The 24,554-nt window shown below is 58.0% G+C and overlaps 2 protein-coding genes across 2 annotated transcripts; both read left to right on the top strand.

Annotated features, from left to right (window-relative positions):
* The first annotated feature begins 346 nt into the window (after nucleotides 1-346).
* On the top strand, nucleotides 347-3,459 carry LOC134167205 (probable E3 ubiquitin-protein ligase makorin-1). The gene is made up of 8 exons (XM_062625591.1): nucleotides 347-731; nucleotides 1,279-1,398; nucleotides 1,493-1,791; nucleotides 2,030-2,112; nucleotides 2,201-2,421; nucleotides 2,651-2,761; nucleotides 2,833-2,962; nucleotides 3,042-3,459. The coding sequence occupies exons 1-8, from the start codon at nucleotides 679-681 to the stop codon at nucleotides 3,186-3,188; spliced, it is 1,164 nt and encodes a 387-aa protein (XP_062481575.1). The 5' UTR covers nucleotides 347-678; the 3' UTR covers nucleotides 3,189-3,459.
* A 941-nt stretch (nucleotides 3,460-4,400) lies between these two features.
* On the top strand, nucleotides 4,401-24,120 carry FANCE (FA complementation group E). Its single transcript, XM_062625561.1, has 23 exons — nucleotides 4,401-4,681; nucleotides 5,096-5,720; nucleotides 5,803-5,847; nucleotides 6,064-6,123; nucleotides 6,205-6,348; nucleotides 6,427-6,550; nucleotides 7,112-7,187; nucleotides 7,292-7,358; nucleotides 7,451-7,576; nucleotides 17,562-17,713; nucleotides 18,716-18,762; nucleotides 19,127-19,203; nucleotides 19,358-19,421; nucleotides 19,711-19,786; nucleotides 20,006-20,033; nucleotides 20,624-20,764; nucleotides 20,883-21,014; nucleotides 21,495-21,642; nucleotides 22,414-22,466; nucleotides 23,057-23,107; nucleotides 23,226-23,308; nucleotides 23,389-23,502; nucleotides 23,850-24,120. Exons 1-23 carry the CDS (start codon nucleotides 4,458-4,460, stop codon nucleotides 24,007-24,009), a joined length of 2,817 nt encoding a protein of 938 aa, XP_062481545.1. The 5' UTR covers nucleotides 4,401-4,457; the 3' UTR covers nucleotides 24,010-24,120.
* The last annotated feature ends 434 nt before the right edge of the window (nucleotides 24,121-24,554 follow it).

Below are 24,554 nucleotides of genomic sequence, written 5' to 3' on the forward strand. Positions count from 1 at the left end.
AGCAGCTTGCTCCAAGCCCCTGTGTCCAACCTGGCCTTGAACACTGCCAGGGATGGGGCAGCCACAGCTTCTCTGGGCACCCTGTGCCAGCGCCTCAGCACCCTCACAGGGAAGAGCTTCTGCCTAAGAGCTCATCTCAGTCTCCCCTCAGGCAGGTTAAAGCCGCTCCCCTTGCCCTGTCCCTACATTCCTCATCCAAAGCCCCTCTCCAGGTTTCCTGCAGCCCCTTCAGGCACTAGAGCTGCTCTCAGGTCTCCCCCTGAGTGCTCAATGTGATTGCTCATTGACTGATGCCCATCCCTGAGCAGCAGCCCCCGGCCAGCTTTCCCCCCCCCCCCCAGTTTATATCCTGAGCATGGCACTGTATGGTCTTGGAATATCCCTTTGGGAAGTGGGGGTTGCTGTCGCCACTGTGTCCCCTCCAAGCTCCTTGTGGCCCCCTCATCCTTGCTGCTGCAGCAGTCTGGGTAGCTGAGAAGTCCTTGATTCAGTGTAAACACAGCTCAGCTACGGCTACAACATCCGTGTGTTATCAGCGGTATTCTCACCCCAAATCCAAAACACGCTGCACCAGCTCCTGGGAGGAAGATTAACTCTGTCCCAGCCAAAAGCAGGACACGGGCCAAGGCCAGAAGTAGTCCCAGGAGGTCTCCCAGCCGTTCGTGCGGCCAGGAGGAAATGGAGCCGGGCTCGCTGGTGGCCCGCGGGGGCTGCCTGAGACCCCTGTGCAGGTAGGACTTTGAGGGGAAAGGGGAGGCTGGGAGCAGCTTCCGCGGGAGAAAGGCTGGAGATGGGGCTGTGAATCCCTTGCTCTGGGGACAGGGAATGGTTTGTGGTGCCCCAGAACCCCCCTTTCCTGTATCCTCTGGGGGGTGAGGGGATGGAGGGGACCGGGCCTGTCCTGTCTGGCTCCCCTGCTCTGGAGCTGGGGGTTCCCAGCAGCACCCCAAGGGGAACCCCCCTCCCTGCCAGCCCCGGGCTGAGGATTCCTGCCCCTTTCCATGCCTTCCATATTCCAGTGGGACTCCCTGCTCCCCCAGCCCTAGGGAGATCCCCAGCCTCATGCTCCAGGCCCCCCCGGACAGCCCAGCCCTGGGCTTTGTTTAGCCAGGAGGAGGGGAGGCTGGATGGGGCAGGGAGAGCCCTGGCTCCCGCTGGGGTCTGCCCTTGGGGAGGGCTCCTGAGCACAGCCACGAGCCCGGGGGCCCTGAAAACATGGGTGGTGCCCGGGGGGATTTTGGGGTCTGACCCCGGCCGTGCCGCTTCTCCGGCTGGCAGGAACTTCGCCCGTGGGTTCTGCCGCTGGGGCCAGAACTGCCGCTTCTCGCACGACAGAAAATCAGCCCAGACCTGCAGGTACTTCCAGAGCGGGTTCTGCAGCTACGGAGAGAGGTGCAGGTAAAGGGGCAGCGAGGAGGGGGGCTGCTGCCACCGGGGTGCGCCGGGAGCCAGGAGGTGTCCTGCTGGGCTGACGGGACCTCTGTCTGTCCAGCTACGAGCACATCCAAGAGGAGCCAGTGCCGGTGGGGACCCGCTATGGCCCCGTGCCCCCTGCTCCCCGCAGCTACTGGGGCTTGGAGCCTGCGCCCGTGGCCATGGCCCGGGGCTGGGGGGGAGCCCGGCGCAGCTTGGCCCCCCCTGCCCCCAGCGTGACACACGTGGCCTTCAAGTTCCCAAGCGCGGAGGTTGAGGGGGAAAGGAAAGCCAAGGAGAGGATCCCTGCACCTGATGATGTCCCTCGTGGGGCCACCGGCGGAGAGGCTGTCCCTGCACGAGCTCGGGGGGCCTCAGGTGGGTGCCGGGGGATGAGCGAGGCTGAGGATGCTGTGGTGGCTGGTCACGGCGGTGCGCTCGATGCATGTTTGTTCCCCACCTCCCTCCATCTGTGGGCAATGCCCAGATGGGGGCAGCATCTCTTAACTGGGGTTGGGACCGTAACTGTGGAGCCTGTGCCCTGGAGCAGCCATCCTGCCTCTTGGATGGTGGGGTGGGATGTGGTTTTCCTCTCTGAGAGCTCTCCTGCCTGCAGGCTCCCAGGCGCGAGTGCTGGGACTGGATCCCAACTCCTCTGACCCTGGGAAGGAGATGGTGACAAGGACTGACCTCGCAGAGGTGGGCTGGGGGTCTCCTGCACTGGGCAGGCCCTGTCAGTCCCTGTGGGGCAGTGCCAATGGGCAATGCCGTGGGGCTCCTCTTGCAGGTCCCCAAGGAGCCGGGTGCTGTGGCAGCACCGGTGTCCAGCGAGGCACTGAGGGCCCGCAGTGAGGCCGTGGTGTGCGGCATCTGCATGGACCGGGTGTACGAGAAGCCGCTTCCAGAGGAGCGGCTCTTCGGGATCCTCCCCAACTGCAGCCACGCGTATTGCCTGGGCTGCATCCGCAAGTGGCGCCGCAGCCGTGACTTCCAGAGCACCGTCATCAAGTGAGCGGGGATGGGGACGTGGTGGGGTGGTCACCGTCACCCTTTCTGCACCCTGAAATCCTCCCCTGGGCCTCGGGAAGGAACAACTTCCCTTTGGGAACAGGCAGTTGGGTGTTGCGATAGGGCTGGGGATGCTGGATGAGGCTGTAGTGGTGGGACCAGCCAGTGTGGGTGCTAGGCCCATGCTCCCTGCTCCCTTTTTGGGCCCTGCACCCATCTCCTTTGCCAGGGCCTGCCCAGAATGCCGCATCACCTCCAGTTACTACATCCCCCACAAATACTGGGTCTCGGAGGGGGCTGAGAAGGAGAAGCTCATCAAGACCTTCAAGGCACGGACAGGGTGAGTGTGCGGCACTGCGGGCTCTGCGCTGCTTCGGGACCTGTACCCACAGCTGTGCTTTGACCCCATAGGAAAATCAGGTGCAAGTTCTTTGCCCAGAACCGCGGGTGCTGCCCATTCAAGTCAGACTGCATCTACCTGCACGAGCTGCCCGCCCGCCAGCCACCACGGCGCAGGCAGCAGCACCCAAGGGTGCCCGTTGTAAGCGGGGTGGCACATCCGGGGGGGGGGGGGGGGGCATGGCTCCAGGCTGGGGTTCATCCTGTCTCCTGTGCTGCAGGACCCTCCTTTGGAGAGCTCTGACGAGGAAGATGAGGAGCTCTGTGTGCTGGAGTGGGCTCTCAGCCTGGCTGTGGTGGAAGCAGACTTCCGATACTCCAGATATGGCCACGAGGTGCTCCTTGTGGAATTCAGCGACTCTGACTAAAGCCGTGGGGTGCCGCACATGGGGTGCCCCACTGTTGGTGGCAAGGGAATGTCCTCTGGGAGGGGGAAGCATCAGCTTTTGATGTGTTGGGCTGCTCCCAACACTGGTTTGGGGTGCTGCACCCTGGATGGGGTTGGGATGGGGAAATGTGTTGATGGACCCCCAGCAGGTCCCACATCCCACGGGAAGCCAGGGGGTGATGGAGCTGGGGGGGTCTCAGTGCAGCGGGGCACAGGCCCCCCCTTCTCCTGCCCTCACCTTGGTGGTGGAGACCGGCTGGGGGGGGCCGGGGCTGGGTTTCAGGCTGGCGGGGGTTTGGTGCACAAGGGGCCGGGGGGGAGCTGCGGGCGCTGTTTTAAACTGCTTTTAGCCAACGTGGACGTGATGAAATAAAGCGGGCTCTAAACGACCACCGCCGCGGCTGTGCTCGGCGGGGATGACAGGGTTTGCCTTTAGGGTTCATTTGCATAATGAATCCAACGTGCATGGGCGACTGATTTGCATATGTGGCGCGCTTCTCTAGGGGGGCGGGCCCGGAAGTGGAGCGGGCGCGGGTTCCGGGTCACCGGCCCCGGGCAGTGCGCGGGAGCGCTCCCGTGTCCCCCCGCGGTGTGTGGGGGTGTGTGTGTGTGTGGGGTGTGTGTGTGTGTGTGTGTGTGTGTGTGTGTGTGTGTGTGTGGGGGGGTGTGTGTGTGTGTGTGTGTGTGTGTGTGTGTGTGTGTGTGTGTGTGTGTGTGTGTGTGTGTGTGTGTGTGTGTCTGTGTGTGTGTGTGTCTGTGTGTGTGTGTCTGTGTGTGTGTGTCTGTGTGTGTGTGTCTGTGTGTGTGTGTGTGTGTCTGTGTGTGTGTCTGTGTGTGTGTGTGTGTGTGTGTGTGTGTGTGTGTGTGTGTGTGTGTGTGTCCCAGCGCGGGTTGCCGGGGGGCGGGCACCGGGATAACCCGGCCCCAGTGCCGCGGTGTGCGGGTCCCCGGGGGCGGTGGGGCTGCTCCGGGCGCGGGCACCGCCAGCAGCGCCCAGCGGTTCCCCTCTTGTCCCGTTGGGCGGGTGGTGGGGAGCTGCGAGGGGGGCGGGTTTAGGGAGCTCGGCGGGGGTTCCTCGGTGATGCGCCTCCACCCGCGGGTGCTGAGGATAACCACGGCCCCCCGTGCAGGTAAGGGCAGCCCCCAGACTGGAGCTGGGGAGGGAGGTTTGCTGCAGAGCGTGTCCTGGATGGACCCGTCCTCCCCGGTGCGCCCCATGTGAGGCCTCTCCCCGATTCCCTTGCAGGCGATGGAGCCCCACGGGCTGCCTTGGCTGCAGAGCTTGGACAAGCACAGCCGCCTCCTGCTCCATGCGCTGGCCTCCGGCTCCCGTGGGACACTGGCTGCGCTCCGGATGCTGCAGCGGGTCCAGCCCGGAGAGGAACCAGGGCCCGTGTTTCCCTGGCAGACCTTTACTACAGCCCTGTGTGCCGAGGAGCCTGCGCTGGACGGGCCGGAGGGGGCCCTGGCTGTGTGAGTTGAATATGTTCCCACAGCTGGGTGTTTTGCAGGAGGTTTGGGGTGTCAGGTGCCCGGTTCAGCACCGCACATCCTCTTTCCTGTAGTGATGTCAGGGTTGTGGCAGGGACCTGCTGCTCTTTGCCTGCAAAAGCTGGTGAAGTTATATATATAAGAGATGATTCAACCTGGGTTCGGAGTTCAAGGATCATTTGGACGATGCTCTTAGCCGTATGGTTTAGCTTTAGGTAGTCCTGTGAGGAGCAGGGAGTTGGACTCTATGATCCTTATGGGTCCTTTCCAACTTGAGGCGTTCTGTGTTTTCTGCCTCCTCTTGCTTCCTGAGCCCATTAGACCCTGCTCTGTGGGAAACAAGGATTTAGGGATTTGCTCGGATGCGTCATCCTTCCCTTTTTTCCCCTTATCCAGGAAGCCCCGGCTGCTGCTGCTCCCTGTTGTGTGCCAGAGAAACCTCTTCTCCCTGCTGCTCGTGGTGCAAGCCCTGGTGCCGGGGAGCTGCCTCGATCAGCTGCTCCAGGCACTGGAGCGGGATTCCCATGTGGATCCCTGGGTGCGGGCACTGGGGGATTTGCTCCGGCAGGAAGCAAGGGCAGCAGCATGCTGCCCATCTCCTGGTCTCTTGTCTTCCATGTGCCAGCAGCAGCTTAGATGCCTGGGCCAGAGAATTGGCCAGAACGATCCAGAGGGGCGAAGGAAACTGAAGTGGTGCTTCAGCAAACAGCCCAGCGGCACTGGGGATGGGGCTGACTCTGTGCTTCACGGTGGGAAGCACAAGGAAGTGTCAGAGGAGAGCCTGGAGTTGGATGAGGAGAGAGAAGGGAAGAGGATGCTGCTGGAGGAGGTGGTGTTTGACCCCCCAGGAATGCAGGAGGTTGCGGATGTGGCAGGGATGGAAGAGGAGATGCCAGAGGAGTCTTCGGGAGATGGATCTGCACAGAGCCCAGGTGGGGCTGCTCTGGAAGGCTCCCAGCAGGAAGCTCCAAGGAAGATCTCCCAGGCAGAGGTGGCAGTGGAGGTCCAGTCCTTTCTCCAGGTACCGGGCAGGGTTGGCTTCCCCCTTCCAGCCACTGAGCCTTTACACTCTGGTTCCTATTCCTTCATCTCATTTTCTTCAGCTGCATGGACCAAGGCTGAAGATGCTGCTGCAGAAGGAGTCCAGTGTAAGTGTTGCTTCTGTCTGTCTCCTGGAGCTGGTGGTCTCAAGGGGCTCAAGACAGGGGCTCTGGAAGGGATGGGAGAGGAGGTGGGTTTACAGCGATGGCTGGAGGCTGCTGCCGGAGGGGTTTGCTGTCGCAGTGCAGGGGGTGGCAATGAGGAGAAAAGGCCTGGAGCTGTGTTCTGTGGTTGGTTTATTGTTACTCAAGGTTTCCCTCCAGCACCCAGATCTCAGCATCCCGCCCAAGCTGCACGTCCTGAACAGCTGCTCTCCTGCCCAGGTAAGTCTCAGCATCCCCACTGCAACTGCTGGTGCTGCTGTCTCTAGTGTCCCCAATGTGCCTGCCCCTCTGCCATCCCAGCTCGAGGGGCTGTGCTCCTTCCTGCAGCTCTCCACGTGCCCGGAGCACCTCCTGGTGCGTTTCTGCAGCTGGTTGTTGGTTCTCAGCCCTGAGCTCAGCTACACCAGCGCGGCCACCCTGGCGCAGCAGCTCTTCCTCAGGCGAGTACGTGCGAGAGCAGCAGAGACTTCCTGGTCCCCGCTTCCCTCACCACCATCCCCATCTGCCCTTCCTTGTCCCTAGGTCTTGTCCCTCACCCAGCCGCCCTCCCGACACCTTATGGCTGCCCTCACTTCGTTTTGCTCCAAGTATTCCCAGCCCTTCTGTCATGTCCTGGTGGCTGCGGTCCTGCAGGAGCCTGGGGAAGGTGTGATGGGCTCGCAGGAGGCTTCGTCTGGTAGCAAATGGAGAGGGGTCATGGGGTGCATCCATCAGCAAGGGGAGCCCCAGATTCTCTTCTCCTAGGAGACGATTTATTGTGCAAAATACATTAGAAACCATGGAGGAATGGTGCTGGGTTTATCTGGGCAGGTGAACATTTGGGAGTTAGAATGGGAGATGGGTTTACAGATGCCAGGCTGGCTCCCAGCATCAGTTCTCCCAAAGCGAAGCTGCCATCCCTTTCCATGGACTAGAGGGTTCCTGCCAGCTCCTAATGCTGGGGCCAAAACTGCCCCAGGCAGGCTCTGCTGGTGTGAGAAGAGGGTGCTGCAGGAATCGCTGCCACAGCAGCATCCCCTTCTCCTAGGGATTGGTATGAATTAAACCCTTGCTGCAGATGGGCACAGGCTTATCCTGAGCAGCAGAAGGGAGCAGTACATGCTTTCTGGGCGTACCCCTGTGTGAAGGGGTGCCAGGGAGGGTTGGGCACATCCCCATGGGTTTGGCAGCCTCGTCAGGCTCTCCGCCCGTTGTGTTACCCTTGCAGGTGCTGAGCAGACCAAGCTGGTGTGCGAGCTGGTGGAGGAGTGCCTGGAGCCAGACTCTGTGCGGCTGGTGCTGAGGTGGGAGCTGACAGGAGCAGCGGCTCCACGCCGTGGGTCCGGCGGCTCCAACCACCCGGCAGCTCCACGGGAGCATCACATCTGCTCTTCCCCGTCCTTTGCAGCCAAGTCTTGGAGGTGCCTTTGTCGGAGAAGCTCCTGCCCATAGTTCAGGCCGTGCTGGGGCGGCAGGTGAGGACCCCCTTACCCCAACACGTTTCCTTGCCGGCTCCAGCAGCCCCGGAGCAAGGCCCCGCTCACCTCCCTGCTTGGGGCTCTTCCAGGAGGTGCTGCCCCCGGAGCTCTTTGATGGCCTGGTGCTGGCGCTGTGCCGGCAGGCCCCAGCCCTCGGCACGTCGCTGGGTTACGCCGGGCTGGTGATGGCTGTGCTCACCACGTACCAGAGCCAGGTGAGTGGGGCCGGGGCCGGGCTCGGGCCGCGGGGGTCTCTGGCGGGGCAGCTCCTGGCTCCTCTCCCCCCAGGTCAGCCCGTCCCACCGGAGCAGCCTGGCCGCCGCGCTGGGCCACAGCAATGCGGCTCTGAGGAGCTCACTGCAGGCGGTGCTGGAGGGGGCCAGGTGAGGGGGATGCTGTGCTCCGGGGGATGGGCAGCAGACAGGTACCCGCTACAGCCGTGCCGAGCGTGGTGCCGGCGGGGTTCCCTTCCTTGATGTTCTTTCTCCTTCATCCAGGTGAGCACCAAAGAGAACCACAAAGCGATGGCTTCCTTGGGCAGAGCCTGCTGTTAGGCGGTGGTGGCTGCAGCCCAGCGCCTCCTCGGGCGCACCAGCAGCGGGATGGAGACCCTTGGGTGTGGGCTGGGACCTGCCTTTGCCTGGGGCTTTGCAGTAGTGCCTTGCTCTTGGCCACCACACTCAAGATGGCGGCCCCCGCCTTCCCTCCCCGCCACACTCAAGATGGCGGCGCCCTCCACGCCCCTCCCAAGATGGCGGTAGAGGAGGAGCTGTGGAGGGGCTGGCCTGTTGGGTGCCCCAGGGCCCCGGCTGCGGGGCCCGCTGGGATCCCTGGTTTGCCCCACGTCGGCGGAGAGCCCACGGGTGTGAGGGGTGGCCGGGGGGGGAACCTGCGTCCAGGTGACTCCCTTGCAGATGACTTGTGCCGCTGATGCCGGGAAATAAAGGGTTACCATTGTGCCTGCTTGTTTAAGCAGTTGCTGTGCTTGGTGAAGCAGAACCGTAGGAGTCAAAGTTGCTAGAACGGTGAAGCAGAATTGTAGGAGTTGCAGCTGCTAGGGAGAATTGTAGTAGATAAGATTCATAAAACTTAACATTGAAGACATTCTTGTTCAAACAGTATCCATAGAAAGCAAAGGAACAAAAGACAGCCAGAGTAACATCTGCAAACTTGACAAGTTTCTGCTTTAAGATACATAAAACCAGCTTGTACCAAACCTGAGGTTTGGACAGGAGCCGAAACCCCATTGAGTCTGCCTGAAAGCAAGGGGTTACTCACGGTGATGAAGAGGAGCTACAGGCCTTCATCCTCAGGACCCCCTAAGGACCACTATGAGGCACTGCGCAGGCGCACCAATGGGACGAATGCCAGAAAACTAATTATAATACTAGATGGGAATAGGGAATTTGCATATGTATTAGGCGTGAAGCAATCTCATGTTTAGGTAATCATTATAGGTAATATAAATGAACTGAGTGGCAAAGGAAAGGTGTGCATGCTTTTGGAGGAGCGATCCCCCATGCGCCTCAGCGCTGAATAAAGCATATCTACTTTACAACTGTAACGAGTTGTGGAGTCAATCCGCCTATCACCAGAAAAGTGGCTTTTTTAACCGGGGGGCAGACCCCCATTACTTCTGCATTATGGCTGAACTAGTGCTGTCCCGTGCGTGCTGGAGGAGCACCCCCAGTGAAGGTGCCTGCAGCGATGCCGCCCCTGAGGCCGCTGCCCGCGTTGGAAGCGTTGCCCGTTTTCCCTGCGTGCTCTCAGACAGACAGGTTTTCCGGGGAGCAGGTCCCCCATTGCCTGAGCTGGGAGCGCGGCAGTGCAGAGCCAGCAGGAGCCCTCCTCTGCTTGCGGCCCCTTTGCTGACCGGTGCCTGCAGCCCTGCAGGGCTGGGATGGGCTGGGCTGAGCTGAGCATCCCAGTGTGTCATCGGTCCAGTTTGCAGGTGCCACTTCTTGTTTTAATCAACTCGGATCTGCTTCTTGGTTCAAAACGGAGCAAGGCAGCCGCAGGGCTTCCTGTGTGTGCCTGCAGCCTTGTTTCGTTTCTCCTCAGCGTCAGTGCTCAAAGCATGGGGCTGCTCCTTCCTGGCACCAGGTCTGCACGATGGTTGGGCTTGATGATCTTAAAGGTCTTGTTCCAACCTAAATGACTCTACGAGTCTATAAAGCTGGCAAAGCTCCCCCTCTCCTTGCCCACAGTGGCATCCCGGTAGCCAAAGTGAAGTCATCTTGCCCAAACACTTTCTATTGGAAGTGTTTTTCCAACGCTGTGGTGGCTCAGAACACCTAGCAAGCGACATAGCATGGTGGAGTTTGCAGGTCCTTAGTTCTTAATGCCCTTAACACACGGCTGAATTAAGACAGAAACTGATCTGAGACTGTTTGAATATTGTCATTCTGGACCAGGTTTAATTTACCATTGTGATTTTTGTCATGGCTTGAAGGCGCCAAGGCACAAGGGGTATGTTTTGTGCACGTTGGCTAAGCTCATCTCTGGGTGGTGCAGCAGTGATCTGCGAGGTCTGATGGGATTTACAAATCTCAGGATGCAGGAGAGTGGGATTAAGATGAAGACCTGGTAAACTTGAATTTTCTGCTTTAAATCTGCCTTTTTTCTGCTTTACAGGGACCTCTCTATGTCACCTTCCTGGTTTTCAATGCGGCAGTGATGACACTGCCCATTCCAAGGTGCTCGGTGATGTGCTAATAAAAAGCGCTTTATAGTGTGACTGTTTCCAGATTTTTATCCTGTGTCCTTGAAAGCACCCACTGGAAACCTCATCTGGGCACGTTTTGGTTGGAGGACTGGAAAGATAACGATAGGAAGGAGTGGATGGACTCCGAGGGAGGTAGTGCTGGAGTTTTAATGGAGGTTTTGAAGCATTGCATACTTCAGGAAGGAACTGTTTAAAAATTCATCTACAAAGGGAGAAGAGGGATTAAAACATGTAGGTGAGACACGTTACTGCTTCAAGTTTGCTCATTAACGTTTTGATCCAGCCAGAGGAACGAAACTCTGCAGCATTAAGTGATGCTCTTAATGCTGAGAGCACAGATTTCTGACTATAGTAAGAATCTCTTAAGCTATTTTAGGTGACACTGGACTGATGAGGCTTCAAAGTCTACATTAGCTGGAGGGAAGAAACCTTCCAGGGAGCCAAATTGTTGATGTGTTTGCATACCAGTGAGTTAATAGCTGAGCATATTGAAGCTATTGTAGGGCTGCCCAAACTATGACATAAATAGAAGTTGTGCCCTGATCACCAAGGTCTAAGCCTGCTCTTCTGGCTTTATTAGGTAGCAGCCTGCGGTCTTTATAGATTCCCTGCAAAGCTTCTCCCAGTGACCTCGGTGTCATTGCCCCCAGGGCTGTGGCTGTCGGTCACATGAAGATGACTGAGGACAAACTCATCTCCAAAACTCACCTGGTCATCAGCTTCCTGGTGCCCTTGCCGCAGACCTGGAAGGACGGGCCGGGTATACCTAGAGCACGGGGGAAGCACCGATGCCTCTATGGACTGGGCAGCAGTGAAGGCTTTGAAGTCTCCTGGCTGCAGTGTGCATCTCTCCTTGATTTCATAGCTGCTTACTGGTTTCTCTAGGCAGCAGGCTCACTCTCACAGGCTGTTCTTGGCTGCTATGTGCAGTATGCATCTTTGCACTCCTAAACTCATCTGGATGTGCTGGGAGCTGCCTTTTGGGCCAGCCTATGTGGTTTTTGCATGGAGTGGTAGTGAGGGATCAGCTTTGCAAACTGCAAGGGGAGTCCTGTTCTGGGAAGCATAACATTGTCTTGTAGAAAGAGCCGCCTTAGCCCTGTTTTTGCTCCTGGCTGCAGTTTATCATGTACTGTGGATATCTCTGGGCTGTGCAAGATAACAACCATGGCAGGAGAACTGGAAGCAAACCCTGGAGATGCTAGAAATGCTGGTGGAAGACTCCTTGTTTAGCTGGTGGTTGGTAATACCCGCATGGAAAACTTCACTTTTTGACTCCTCTTGACCCTCTTAGGAACTTTGAAATCCAGCCTGAACAGTTCAAAGAGGTGGATGTGGCATAAGACATCGGTCAGGTTTTATAGCTCAGCAGAACCTTATCCAAGAGCGGAGGGAGAGCCAGGGCTGGGTTTGTCCTTGTCCTGATTTATTAGCAGCGTTGGTGAAGGGAAAGATCTGAAGCTTTGTCTTCCACATTTACGAGTGTATGTAGAAGGCAGTGTATGATTTTCAGCCTGTTTACTCGGGGTATTTGACAGTGGTTCCTTATCAGCTTCCTTCTCCATTTATAAAGATTTACCTCCTTCGTGGTATGGAGGGGAATTCCCCTTTTGGCCTAACAGTGTTGGTTTGTTTTAAAGGATATTAACATTATGCAATTGCATGGGTTTTCTCTCTACTCTGCTGCTTTCCCATTCTCCCATGGTGAGTTTTGAACCAGTTTCATGATAAGATGATGTCTCCACTCCCTAAGTGGCATCTTGGTGTCATGGTGGGACAGTGGAGTACCTTCTTTGGGTGGGCAGGGGCGTGTGAATGCTGCACTCACAAATGTTATTCAGAGCCACATAGGAGCCAGACCACCTTAGTCCATGCAACACCTTGGTGGGAAGTGCTGAAACTAATTTTCATTTTCCATTTCCATTCCTTTTCCTCAAAATGGTCCATATCCATCCCCTGAGGGGCTGCCTCTTTCCCCTACAGGCACGTCCAGGGAGTTGCTATGTCCCCTCTTGCCGGGGAGCTGATAGTCATAGAATCATAGAATCATAGAATAGTTAGGGTTGGAAAGGACCTTAAGATCATCCAGTTCCAACCCCCCTGCCATGGGCAGGGACACCTCACACTAAACCATCTCACCCAAGGCCTCATCCAACCTGGTCTTGAACACTGCCAGGGATGGAGCATTCACAACCTCCCTGGGCAACCTATTCCAGTGCCTCACCACCCTAACAGGAAAGAATTTCCTCCTTAGATCCAATCTAAACTTCCCCTGTTTCAGTTTGAACCCATCACCCCTTGTCCTATCACTGCAGTCCCTGATGAAGAGTCCCTCTCCAGCATCCCTATAGACCCCCTTCAGACACTGGAAGCTGCTCTGAGGTCTCCATGCAGCTTCTCTTCTCCAGGCTGAACAGCCCCAATGTTCTCAGCCTGTCTTCATACAGGAGGTGCTTCAGCCCCTGATCATCCTCGTGGCCTCCTCTGGACTTGTTCCAACAGTTCCATGTCCTTTTTATGTTGAGGACACCAGAACTGCACACAGTGCTCCAGGTGAGGTCTCACAAGAGCAAAGGGGCAGGATCACCTCCTTAGTCCCCCTGCTTCTCCCTGGAGGAGCTTCAATGACAGCCTGTGAGTCACATGCATGTAATCTCTAATATGCTGCTGCAGTTTTGGACTGAGGTCTGGTGGCTGTGACACCCAGATGTGAGGCTGAGCCACTCGGGGGAAGGCTTAGCAGGCTTTTAATTCAACCTGAAATTTAAAACTGAATCAGAAGAAGCAAACCCTCTCTTTCTTGTCTGTCTTTTGCCAACAACCTTTTAATCATGATAAGAGAATCGTGTTCTCCCTTGTGTAGTCTGGTGGCTGCCAGGTCTCTGTCAGCTGGGGAGACAGGGTCACACAAAGATGAATTAGCTGGAGGGTTGGGGTGTTGCTTATGCTCGGGCCTCCTGCACAGACCTAATAAATCACGTTTGCCGCATCAGCAGTAGCAGCCAGTGTCAGTCTGAGCAGCTTTGCTCTGAGAAGTGAATAATCCAGATGCCCATGGGCTCTGGGATCTGAGCTGCAAGTTCAGCCCAGCCTCAGGAGGAGCCCTGGGAGGATGCCGATGCAATAGGTTGCTGCATTGCTGCTGGGAGCTCGCTGGAAGGAGACACGAGGGGCAACGCCAGAGCCCACAGCCCCTCACTGCTGCTCGTCTCCTGGGGCTGGAGATCGCCCAGCAGGGTCTTGCTCATCGCTGCAGAACAGGTCTGTGCACGGGGAGCTGGGCTGCTTCTGCTTATTGCTCTACAACACCTGGATTGCAGTCATGATTTAGATGCTCATACGTTAAAAATAAGGGCATAGAAATCCCCAGGTGCTTTATTAAATGCTTTTAGAAGCTTCTTGAATGGGGTTGTTCGCAAAGAGGAGCGTTGCCTCTTACTGAAGCACATGTGTGTGGGGAGGGAATAGAGAAGTTTTTGAGCAGAAACACTCTTTTCTGTTGTGGGGAGCCAACGTGATGGTGTCTAAAGGTCTGTGTCCCCCACAGAGCAACTGGGTGCAGCCATGGACATGCCAGGACGCAGAGCAGAGGCTGCAGAGCCTGACTCGCTGCCTGCTTGGTGCCAGGCTGCTGCTCTCAGGGCGGAAGCAGGGTCTCTGGGGGTACAGGGCCAGCAGGAACTGCTGTTGTATTAAGAATATAGAAGGTTGTCAGAAAATAAACCAATAAACTCCTTTGTGTTCCAGTCAGCCCTCAGAGATCAGAGGGGCCGAGTGCAGCTTCATTTCTGATTATCACCTATTTAACACTATGCATCCAGTTGTGCTAAATCAGAACTTTCACGATTATGGATTCGTGGATAGTGAAGATTATTGAAGCAACAGAAATACAGATTTGGAACTGCTGTTGATAAATTCTGTTACTGCGGTAGCTCTCAGATCCACAGCTAGCCAGTGACTGATTGAGCTCATGTGGAAAAAACCACCTGGTGATTCATTAAGCTTAGTTCCACCTGGCTATCACCTGATGGAGCTGCAAATCTTACTAAGGGGAGGAGAGAGGAGCAAGCCCATCAACTTGTCTGCAAGGTGGGGTCCTATTCAAATGCCACATTTATACTTCTGGGAGAAGTGGAAGTGAGGCTGTAGTCAAATTACCTGTTGCTGCTGTCATAGATGGGGGGAGCTGCCACTCTCTCCCTTTGGTGTATTTATTATACGTAAGTGAGGGGGAAGTTGAGTTTTGGTCAGCTACCACAGCGTGTTAATCCCTTCACCACGTATCTCAGGGCCTCATTCCTACACGAGGCTGCGCTGGTGGCAAGGCACTGGTGTGCAAAGGTGTCTGTCCACTGTCCCCCTGGTTTTGTACACTCTGCTCAGCATCATGCTTTGAAGGTGCTTTTACTTCCATGCCCTGTTATGGGAGCCTTGGCTGCAGTCTCTCTTGAGGAGGAAGCACATGCTTGGCTAGAAAAAGCACTCAGCATTAAAATGAATAGTTTAGATCCATGTGCCAAAGCAGATCCTGGAGGAGGGGAATGGCATCAGGGCGATGGGGCTCCATCTGCCGAGTCTCAGCCCAAAGCAAGGGTCTTCTCATCTGCTTGGGTCTCCCCTTTCTGAAATGAAACAGTGCCTGGAGGTGAGGCAGCCCAGGACTGGCAGTGCTGATGCAAACCTGACTTTATGCCTGGAGACTTCAGCAGTGTTTTGAGATAGCAGCCAGCTGGGAAACTCACTGGGAAACTGGGGAGCACTCAGCTGCCTCTGGATGGCCATGCATGGATGTACTCTCCTGCAGAACAGATCCAGCTCTGTCATCCCAAGCCCTGAGCATTCTCTTGCAGCTTGGGCCAGGCACCCTGCTCACTTCAGGGAATGTGTCTCTGCAAATCCTTCTCTAAAAAGAAGTTTAAGTGGTCAGCCCTTGCACCTGAAACTGGTGGAGATGGACAGAAAAGGAGATGCACAGAAAACTGAACGGGGTGGAGAAGAGAGGAAATCCCAGGGGAAGTAATTTTAGGGAAAGGCAGGGGATGCGTAAGACTGAAAGCAGAGAGTGACAGTTGAAGTTTGCCTTTCAGCATGTCCTGTGTCCTGGCAGTGTGAACTTACGGTGTGTTGTCATTAATTGTGCTAATCTTGCATGCCACAGCTTGTGTTGCTGGGTATGTGTGTTACAGGGAAGACAGCACGGGAATGTGGGGCTATCCTTCCCCTAAGATGACTCGTGATTTCTCAGCAGCTCTGCTTTTGGGTCAGGTCAAAGCAGGAGGTGTTTGCCCCAAGAGGGGAAAACCCATCCCTGGGAGCTACAAGGACGTTGGAAGCCCTGACCTGCTGGGGACCACAGTTGATGGCCATTTCTAAAGCCTTATCCCACTGTGGCACAGATCCTGCTTCGGAGCTGCAAATGGGTTCTCTGAGCTCTCCCATGCCCTGGGGCCGCATCCTGTGCTCCGGCTCTTGCTGATGGATATGATGCTGGGCTGGCCCTGCCCCTGGACTGGGAGATGCCGTTTGCTGGCTGACCTCTCAGGGCTTAAGAGATTTGCAGACCCCAAGGACCTGCCTTGTTCCTCTTGATGCGTTAGGGTCCCATAGGCTAACAGCAGCTGCCTGCCTGCAGCCTGGTCCCCTGTAGTGCTGAGCATCGAGTCTGACTCCATATAAGCTCATTAGGGGAAGGAAGCAGCTTTAGAGGATTTGTACAAAGGATTGGGCAGAAGGGGCAGTGGGGATGATGGCTGGGGGGGAAGTAGGGCTGCTGAGAGGGACAAGAGGGATTGGGGTCCTGGGAGAGTGGCTTCCCTGCATCAGCACGTATGATGCTACAGGGGCTCCTCGTCTGTTATCCTGGTTTAACCTCGTGCTGTGTCCCCCATGAAGCCATGAGGGGGTTCCCAACTCTTCGGAGGTCCAGAGCCCTGAGCCTCCTGCCAGGGAGGTGCTGAGACTCAGGTCCACTCTGCTCTGCAGGCGCGGAGGGAGCAGCCATGGTTTCTCCCAGCTCTGCCACCTCCAAAGAGGGGGTGCAGGACCCGGCCCCGCACCAGAAGCAGAGGTTCTGTGGCCACCTGCAAAGCACTCAGCCCGCCCCAGCCCCGTGCGGGAGCTCCCAGGCGCTCTCATGCATGTCCTTTAAAGGCCTTCTCACATCCAGCTCTTCCCTGGCAGCTCCTTCTGCCGCAGATGCGGTCGCTCTCGCCGCCGGGGAGCTCGCACCGCGCGGGGCCCCGGCACCCCCAACCCCCGTCTGCCGGGGACTGAGTGCTGGCTCCGAGCTGGGGGTCCCAGCCCCTGCCTGCAGCTGCATGAGACACGTTCAGGCAGGTAACGGCCCGGGGAGAGCTGGGTGAAGCGGCTGAGCCGAGGAGAAGCGCTTCCCGGGGGGTTATTCGTGCCGTGCTGCATGCCGCTCTGTTTCCATCATAAAGAGTGAGTGGCTGGGAGCCTGTCTGAGCTGTAGTCCGCAGCAGGGTCTCCTGTGGCAATTACAGAGCAAGGGCTTTGCATCAGGGACCAGCCCTGAGGAAAACTCCATTGTGATGGGTTTGGCTGATCCCTGATGGCCCGGGGGCTCCTGAGCCCCTGGGTAGATGTACCAGGGACAATTTCCAGTGTATAGGCATGAAACGGGCTTGTTTTGTCACATACCAAGTGCTGCTTGCTTTACATCTTCATCAGGGCTGAGGTCTGGGAGATCGGTGATGGCCCCATTCAGGATGGGGGCAAGATGGGTGATGGCCCTGCTTGGTGATGGAGTGACCTATACTGAGCTTGGCCAAGGCTCTGTGCAGGCGGGTGGGACTTCAAGCAGTCCCTGCTCTCTGTCCCCTTCAATCTCTGCTGAGTTTCCTGTCCTAGCCCTAAAACCCCCTCTTTCTACCACATACCTGCGTGTCCGTGGGCACAGCTCCTGAGGAGACACATCCTGCAGGAGAATCCCTTCACCCTGCGCTGGGAACAGCACTCTGTGCACTTTCTCCTGTCTTTCTCTGATTTTTAAACATTGCAAAACAGCCTAAACGAGATGTCTAAGCTCCCTTGGTCTCGGGAATTCTTCTATTTGTCTGTCTGGGAGCCAGCCTGGCAGGGGGATGCTTGGGGTACAGCAGGTTTCTCCCATTCTCCACCATGTAGGTAGGTGCAAACTTATCTCCCCGCCATGGAGATGAGCCACATCAGGAGCCCCAGTTGTCCCATGGGAAGGGAACGGGGGTAATCCAGCTTCAACACTGCCCTGGAATGGGGCTTGCATTCATTCCTCACTCCATCGCTCTGTGCCCGCCCGAATCCCAGCAGCATCCTCCCAAATTGCAGCGGGTCTCCCCACCTCTTTTCCCACAGATGCCTCCACACTAAAGCAGAGGAGCCTGGAGCTCCTGCTGGGTGAGAAAATGCTTTAAAAATATACCATTTAAGAGGCGTTCTCCCATCTGCGCGCAGTTAATATGTGTCTCTCGTGATAGGTGTGCTGGTCCCGGAGCCTCCGCGCTTCGCAGATGAAGCCGCTCGCAGGGACCTCGCTGGGAGAGGAGGAAGAGGAGGCACAGGGGCTCGCCCAGGGGCGCCGACGGCGGCAGAGGCAGAGGATAAAGGGGCCCAGCCCCTCACCTCAGAGGTATGTGCATGACAAGCTCATCCCATGGATTCTTGGGGTGCTGGCAAGGATGGGATGGGGACGGCAGTGCCAGGCAAGGGGGCATTCCGGCTGGAGCGTCATTTCAGCACAAGGGCCCCTTCTGCAGCCACCACTCCTAGGGAATGACCCCCAGGCTTGCAGGAGCCCGACTGTAGCTCTTTGTGGAGCTAGTAGCAAAGTTTTGGGGTTCAAATCCTTTCCCATTTGGGTGCTGGGCTCCAACACAAGGCACCGAGCACCATTTTGGCACAGTGGCAGCCACCGTTCCTGGAGAATGACCCCCAGGTTTGCAAGGAGAAGGGGGAAAAGCCCAACTCTGTCCCCTTCTGGAGCCAGAAGCAAAGTTTTGGGGTTCAAACCCCTTCCCAGTTAGCTGCTGGGCTCCAACATGAGGCTGCAGCCCCTGTATCTCCATGCATTGGTGATCTGCCATCCCCATTGTGCTCCATCATCCCAATGAGCAGGGATGCTGCAGAGCTGCCAGACTTCCTTGCACCCAGAACAGAGTTTTGGGGTGGCGAGACCATCCTGGTGCACTTTTGGGGGGCAAAATCATGTGCAGTCCCTGTGATGGTCATGTGAGATGGTGCCTGGGCTCTGCCAGCACCCGGGTCTGCTGTGCCTGGGCAGAGGCCGGTGCACAGCGAGGGGTGCTCAGCAGCCAGGGCAAAGGGAAATAAAGCACTAATGTGCTGAGGAGCAGCAGGGCCGTGGGCTGGTGACTCACTGCTGGCTGGAAACGGCTCCGGCCGGCTCCTCCGTGCCGGCTCTGCTGCGGCTGCTGCGTCCGTGCCAGGGACAGCGGGGACAGAGGCAGAGCGGGCTGCAGGGGATGCTCAGAGAGGACCCAGGTCTGGAGCAGCAGCCCATGGAGTAACAACTCATCGCGGGGTGCTGTGGTGCTGGAGGAGGGCAGAGTGGGTGGGATACTGCCTCTGCTGCCAGAGTTTCTTTGGGGATTACCCGGGTTTCTCTCCATAGGGAGCAGCAGGCAGAGCTGGCCAGGCTCCCTGTGTCTCCAGATGAAGGTAAGGACATCCCAGCATGGGGATGGGGGGAATGGGGTGGGTTTTGCACTCTCCCTCCTGGAGCAGCATCATATGGGTCCAGCAGGAGGGTGTCCCCTGGCCTGGCAGCAGCTGTATGCAACCCCACACCCATCCAGCCCTGGGACCCCAACCCCATTACCTGCATCTGCCTCAACAGCGGTGACCTCACCGTCCTCCCACTGCCTTGGCCCAGCTCCCTTCACCCCGCAGCGGTATTCTGGGGGGTACCTGTCCCGAGAGCCTGCAGAAATGCCAGCGGGGATTTTGGGATCTCCCTTCAAGTGGTGTCAGGCTGGGGAGGGGACACTGCTGCCCAGCTCCAAACACCCTGTTTTGTCCCCAGGGAGGATGAGCAGTCCCCAGGGACACCCAGACGGGGTTTTGGCTGGGAGTGAGCAGAGTGTGGAGCACGTTGGTGAGGTGAGAGGGGAGAGGAGGGCAGCAGGTTGGGGGGGCTCTCCCCTCAAACCATCTCAGGCTCATGTGGGCCCCCAGCTTCTCGGTACTGCTCTTGTTGGGATGCTGTCCAGCACCAGGGAGGGGTTTGCTCCAACAGTGCCCTTGTGTCCCCCAGGTGCCAGGTATGGACAGGCAGGAGGTGGCTGTGCACACCAGAGACAGTGCTGGGGCCAAGGAAGGTGGGTGAGTCCCCTTCCCACATCCCTGCCTTAGGGGAAGGCTCGGAGAAGCTGGGGATGAGTGTGGGAACAGCGTGGCCTGATGAGAGTCATCCCTTTGATGGGGACATGGGGAAGGGAGACTGGTCTGGAGGGGCCTGAAGCCCCCCTGATGCTGGGGGAAGGACTGGGATGGTCCCACACCATGGGCACTTGCTATCTGCTGGGACAGGAGGGCAGAGGGAGGAGGAAAGGCCAAGGAAAAGCCTTCACATGTGGTCTCTCCCATGGCATTGCTGCCTTCCTGCAGATGCAGAAACCCTAGAGGAGCCACTGCTGAGTTTCCCCAGTGAGCTCGCAGTGCTGGAGAGACTCGGCTTGCATGGGTAAGAGCAGAGAGCACCTCCGGGGACTATGGGGCAGGGGGGTCCCATAGCAGGGCACTGTGTGCTCCAGGGATTGGACTCACCTCCTTTTCCACTGTACAAGAGCCATCCTCCAAACAAGGGGCACTTGGGCTTCTGGAGGTGGCTGGCAGCCCTGCGAGCAGACCAAGGGCATTTTCATCACGCAGTCCATCCCTGACAGCACTTCTCTTTCCACAGGGTGGCTTTGACAGAGCAGGATGTGGAGGTGAGGGCTGGGGAAGGGGGACACAAGGACTTTGCTGGCTCATGGTCCCAGGGCTGTGCCCTGCTCCTGGCCACCCTCCAGGCACCGCAGTCCCCTGGCAGCCACAAATCCCTTTCCTGGCGATGCTGCTGGCGTTCGGAGGCAGCTGCATTTCCACAGCAAGATGAGCCCATCCTCGGCATTCCCACCGGGTGCTCTGCAGCTTGCCAAAAGCGCCCCTAAGCCGGGGAGGTGGTGGAAGCTGTGCTAATAAAAACCGGTTTGCTGTGAGTGCCAGGGCTGAGTCAGGCTCCGCTGTCAGCTGGGACCTGCAGTGAGGGCTGGCATCTGCCTGGCGTGTGCTACTGCCAGGAGGGCTTGGGATTGACATGCATTACCCGTGGGGCACGTCTCTTGGGCAGGATGGCATCTCATGGGGACCATCCCCATCACACAGCAGCCTAATGGCTTCTGGGGTAAATGCTAGCTATCCTTCACACTGCCCTGCTTGGTGCCTTGCTGAGGGAGTCTGTCTGCCTTGGGGACAGCAGCGCATGGCAAGGCGTCATCCCCGTCACCCTGTGTCCCACCTCTCTCCCTCCTGCCCTCAGGCAGCCTTTGCCCACCTCGCCCTGGCTTTTCGCTGTGACGTGTTCACCCTGCGGCAGCGGGTGCAGGTGGAGAAACGGGCACGGGATGCGGCAGAGGAAAACATCCAGGAGGAGCTGGGGCAGTGCCGGGCTGCTCTGGAGGTAGGTGGGCATCAGGGCAGGGGGCTGGCATCTGCTGGGGACATCCAGCATCCAGCCCCAGAGGGGTTTGGACAACCCAAAGTCCTGGCTCCAGCAGCTTCGTCCTTTCCCTCCGCAGAGGCTGGGTCCATTCTGCACTGACAGCGGCTGCAGGGAGACACTGGAGCAGCTTCAGCACAGCCTGGCCGTGCTGGCGGCTGCTGTGGAGCGGGCAACCAGTGCCGCAGAGAAGCTGGGGGCTGTACATCAGGTCTGTGATGTCTGCACCCTGCAAGGCTGGGAGCTATGAGGGGTGCTGTGGATGGACTTGGGGACCCATCCCTGGGCTTGCTGGGGTTTGTCCCTCCTCGTGGTGCTGATGTTGACTTCATGAACATGGCATGACATGAAGAAGTTCTTCCCTGTGAGGGTGGTGAGGCACTGGCATGGGTTGCCCAAAGAAGTGGTAAATGCTCCATCCCTGGCGGCGTTCAAGGCCAGGTTAGAGCCTTGGGAAGCCTGCTCTAGTGGAAGGTGTCCCTGCTCATGGGAGGGGGTTGGAACTGAATGATCTTAAGGTCCTTTCCAACCCAAACCATTCTATGTTTGCATGTACCGGGTGCAAGGGATCTGCCTGCCATTGGGAGTGTTTGCACCCCCCGGGTGGATGCACAATGCAGGACAGGCAGGGACCTGGGTCTTTAGGGGCCAGGGAATGAGGAGCCTGATCTCCCATGCTGCCTGGCCGCAGGAGGCCCGGATGAGCCGAGCAGCGGAGGTGATGGTCCAGCACGTGGAGAACCTGAAGCGGCACCACCTGCGGGAGCACACGGAGCTGGAGGAGATGAAGCGCCTGATCCAGCAGAACTCCCGCAACCGGCAGCTGGCAGAGAGCCAGGGTGAGGTGGGCTCTGCGGGCTGTGCGTGGAGCGATCCCATGGGATTTGGTCCCAAACCCCTCCAGGGGGTCAGTGTGACCCTGCACCGAGAGGCAGCGGGTTGAGCAGGCTGGGACAGGGGAGGGGTGACAGCTGGGACCTGATGACAAATGTGGGTTCCAATGCTGGTGTAACAGCAGACGCGGTGTGGGAGCAGGTGGCTGGAATGCCATCACACTGCAGGGAATGCAGGGCAGGGGGGCACAGGGCACACAAAGGACGCTCTGTCCCTGGATTCCATGCCTCATGCACGCCATTGCCATGTGTGAAAGCAAGGTCCCTTCGAATGGGGCACATGAGTGACTGGGATGCTGAAGAAGGACTCTTCATCAGGGACTGCAGTGATAGGACAAGGGGTGATGGGTTCAGACTGAAACAGGGCAAGTTCAGGTTGGATCTAAAGCAAGAAGTTGCCTGCTGTGAGGGTGCTGAGGCGCTGGCACAGGGTGCCCAGAGAAGCTGTGGCTGCCCCATCCCTGGCAGTGTTCAAGGCCAGGTTGGACACAGGGGCTTGGAGCAAGCTGCTCTAGTGGAAGGGTCCCTGTCTGTGGCAGGGGTTGGAGCTGGAGGAGCTTTAAGGTCCCTTCCAACACAAACCAGTCTGGGATTCTATGACTTGTACCAAGCACTGAGCATGTTGCCAGGACAGATTTCAATGTGAGGGAGGTTTGCAGCCATCAGCCCTGTCTTCATTTTGGGGGGTGATGTAAGGCTGATTCTCTTTGATCCCAGATGACGCGGAGCCACGGCTGAGGCCTCATCCCCTGATGCGAACTTTCCAGCAGGTAACTGGTCCCAGTTCAGCAGCCCCAGAGCCACCACCTCCCTGCACCCTGCTGCTCTCCCTCGCCTGCGGTCCCCATGCACCCACTGTCCCCAGGCGATGCCATCCCTGCCAGCTGCTTGCTGCGGGCAAGGTCTGCTAGAAGTGCTGGGGATGAAGCAAAATGTAGGGGTGGCCTCGGGGGGCTGCAGGGAGACTGGGTGCCCGAGTTTGGGTGCTGCTTGTCCCAGAGATCTCAGGCAGGTCCCTCTGCGTTGCAGGGTCATAGCGTGAGAGGCGCAGGCTTGGCTGTTCTCTAGCACCAGCTCGAATTCGGCACTGATTCCCCTACAGCTCAAGAGGTAGGGGAGCGCTCGGGGAGGGGGTTAGGCAGCCCCGCTGGCACGGCTTGAAGCAGTAAGGACAGGCACAAACCTCTTGGCTTTGACCTTCCCTCATCCCACCAGCTCTCAGGCTTCCCCCCTTAGCTTCAGGGCCAGTGGGAGGCTGGCACGGTGTCCCTTCTCCTTGGTGTCCCTGTGCTAGGGAGGCAATGGGGAAGGAGGGGATGGGGAGCACGGGCAGCGCTCACCCCCAGCCCCTCCATTGCAGGGGTCTGCCCGCCGCAGAGTCAGCATCGCCGTCATCCCCAAGCAGCTCTTGGTAAGGACACGCCAGCGGGGACGGACAAGAGCTCTGTGTCCCGCTGTCAGACGTGTCCCCAGGCCCGGCGCTACCGGGGCGCTGGCTCCCCACTGATGTTCCCACCTTTGGTGCCCAGCCAGGTGCCAGCCCTGAGAGCCGCGTGGCGCTGGCCGGTGAGCTGGAGAGGGACGGGGCCCAGCGCTGCCGCAGCACGCAGAGGTAACTGCAGCGGGTGGCACGGCACCGGCTGCCACTGCCCCACCGGGCACGGCACAGCACCGGGTCCTCTCTCTCCCCAGGAGTGAGCTGGAGCCGCAGGGCCAGGGCAGTGCCGTGACCGGGGACCCAGAGGCTGAGGCACAAGACAAAGGCTCAAGCGCAGGGAACAAGGAGCCGGAGCAGCTTGGGCTGATGTGAGCAGACCCCTACGTGTGCCCAGCACCCTATGTGTGCCCAGTATCTGCCTGTGGCTGCTGGGCTCTTTGTGGTCCTAGGACTGCACATGGGAAACGAGCTGGGGAATCTGGTGATGTAAAGCTGGGATGTTGCTTGTCTGCCCCAGTTTGACCCTCCTCTGCCTCAGTTTCCCCTGTGTATTGTGGGTTGCCTGTGCTCTCCCAGGCTTGTTGTATTTGGGTTTGCAAAAGGGCCAGGGAGGTCTGGGGTTGAGCTGAACTCCCTCCTCGTCCCCGGCTGGGGCAGAGGAGGGATTCACTCTTCTCTCCTGGCTGATGAGTGTCCCTGGTCACCTTCTCTCCAGGTCCAAGGGGTCCCCAGAGGTGCTGTGGCGGCCGTGGCTCTTCCTCCCACAGCACTACTGGGTTTTCTTCTGGCTGCTTCTCCTGAGCATCGCCTTCCTCCTCCTCATCCGTGCCCTGGAGCTGCAGCAGCTACAGTCTGTGGCATCGCCCAAGGCCTAAGCCTGAGCAGGAAGGGGAGGTCCCTCAGTCTCCATCATTGCTCGCTCTTCACACTGTAAACCACCACATCCCTAGAATAATAAAATTGGAGGGAAAATGGGGGGATTGTAATGCTGGAGCACAGGGAACATCCTGTGGTGGGATCTAAGGTTTGGCTGGCACCTCCTTACAGGCACAAAGGGCTCCCAAACCTGCAGAAGCTCTCATCTATGCTATGAGTTTGCCTGTTCTCAGCACACCAAGGGGCACAGGGATGCTACCACACGATCCCCCTGTGCTGCGGACAGAGACCAGACTGCCCATGGCCAGTGGGTTTGCATTAGGGTCATGTTTCCTCCCCCCCCCGCTGGCTGGACACCCTCCATCGCGGCATGTCCTCGGTCCCTGCTCCTGGGGAGCTGTAATTGAGATCTAATGCTCATTTGCTGCTGCCCTGGGGATAAAGGCGGGGCTGGAAGGAGCCAGGTCGCCTTCACACTCTCTCCTAGCACCACAAATGGCTCACAAACAGGGGGAGCTGTTCCCGATCGCTCCAGCGTCTGGGA

The sequence above is a fragment of the Pezoporus occidentalis genome, unplaced genomic scaffold (genome assembly GCF_034315485.1).
Source record: "Pezoporus occidentalis ecotype Australia unplaced genomic scaffold, CSIRO_AGI_Poc_V1 ctg280, whole genome shotgun sequence".
Taxonomy (NCBI): Eukaryota; Metazoa; Chordata; class Aves; order Psittaciformes; family Psittacidae; genus Pezoporus; species Pezoporus occidentalis.

What these genes read in the sequence shown, in the direction of transcription:
- LOC134167205 (XM_062625591.1), top strand. Translation starts at nt 679, where the DNA reads ATGGAGCCGGGCTCGCTGGTGGCCCGCGGGGGCTGCCTGAGACCCCTG. An exon ending in AGCTACGGAGAGAGGTGCAG is followed by an intron (nt 1,399 to 1,492) that starts GTAAAGGGGCAG and finishes CTGTCTGTCCAG; the next exon opens with CTACGAGCACATCCAAGAGG. An exon ending in AGCACCCAAGGGTGCCCGTT is followed by an intron (nt 2,963 to 3,041) that starts GTAAGCGGGGTG and finishes CCTGTGCTGCAG; the next exon opens with GACCCTCCTTTGGAGAGCTC.
- FANCE (XM_062625561.1), top strand. Translation starts at nt 4,458, where the DNA reads ATGGAGCCCCACGGGCTGCCTTGGCTGCAGAGCTTGGACAAGCACAGC. An exon ending in CCCAGCCCCTCACCTCAGAG is followed by an intron (nt 17,714 to 18,715) that starts GTATGTGCATGA and finishes TTCTCTCCATAG; the next exon opens with GGAGCAGCAGGCAGAGCTGG. An exon ending in TGACAGAGCAGGATGTGGAG is followed by an intron (nt 20,034 to 20,623) that starts GTGAGGGCTGGG and finishes TCCTGCCCTCAG; the next exon opens with GCAGCCTTTGCCCACCTCGC.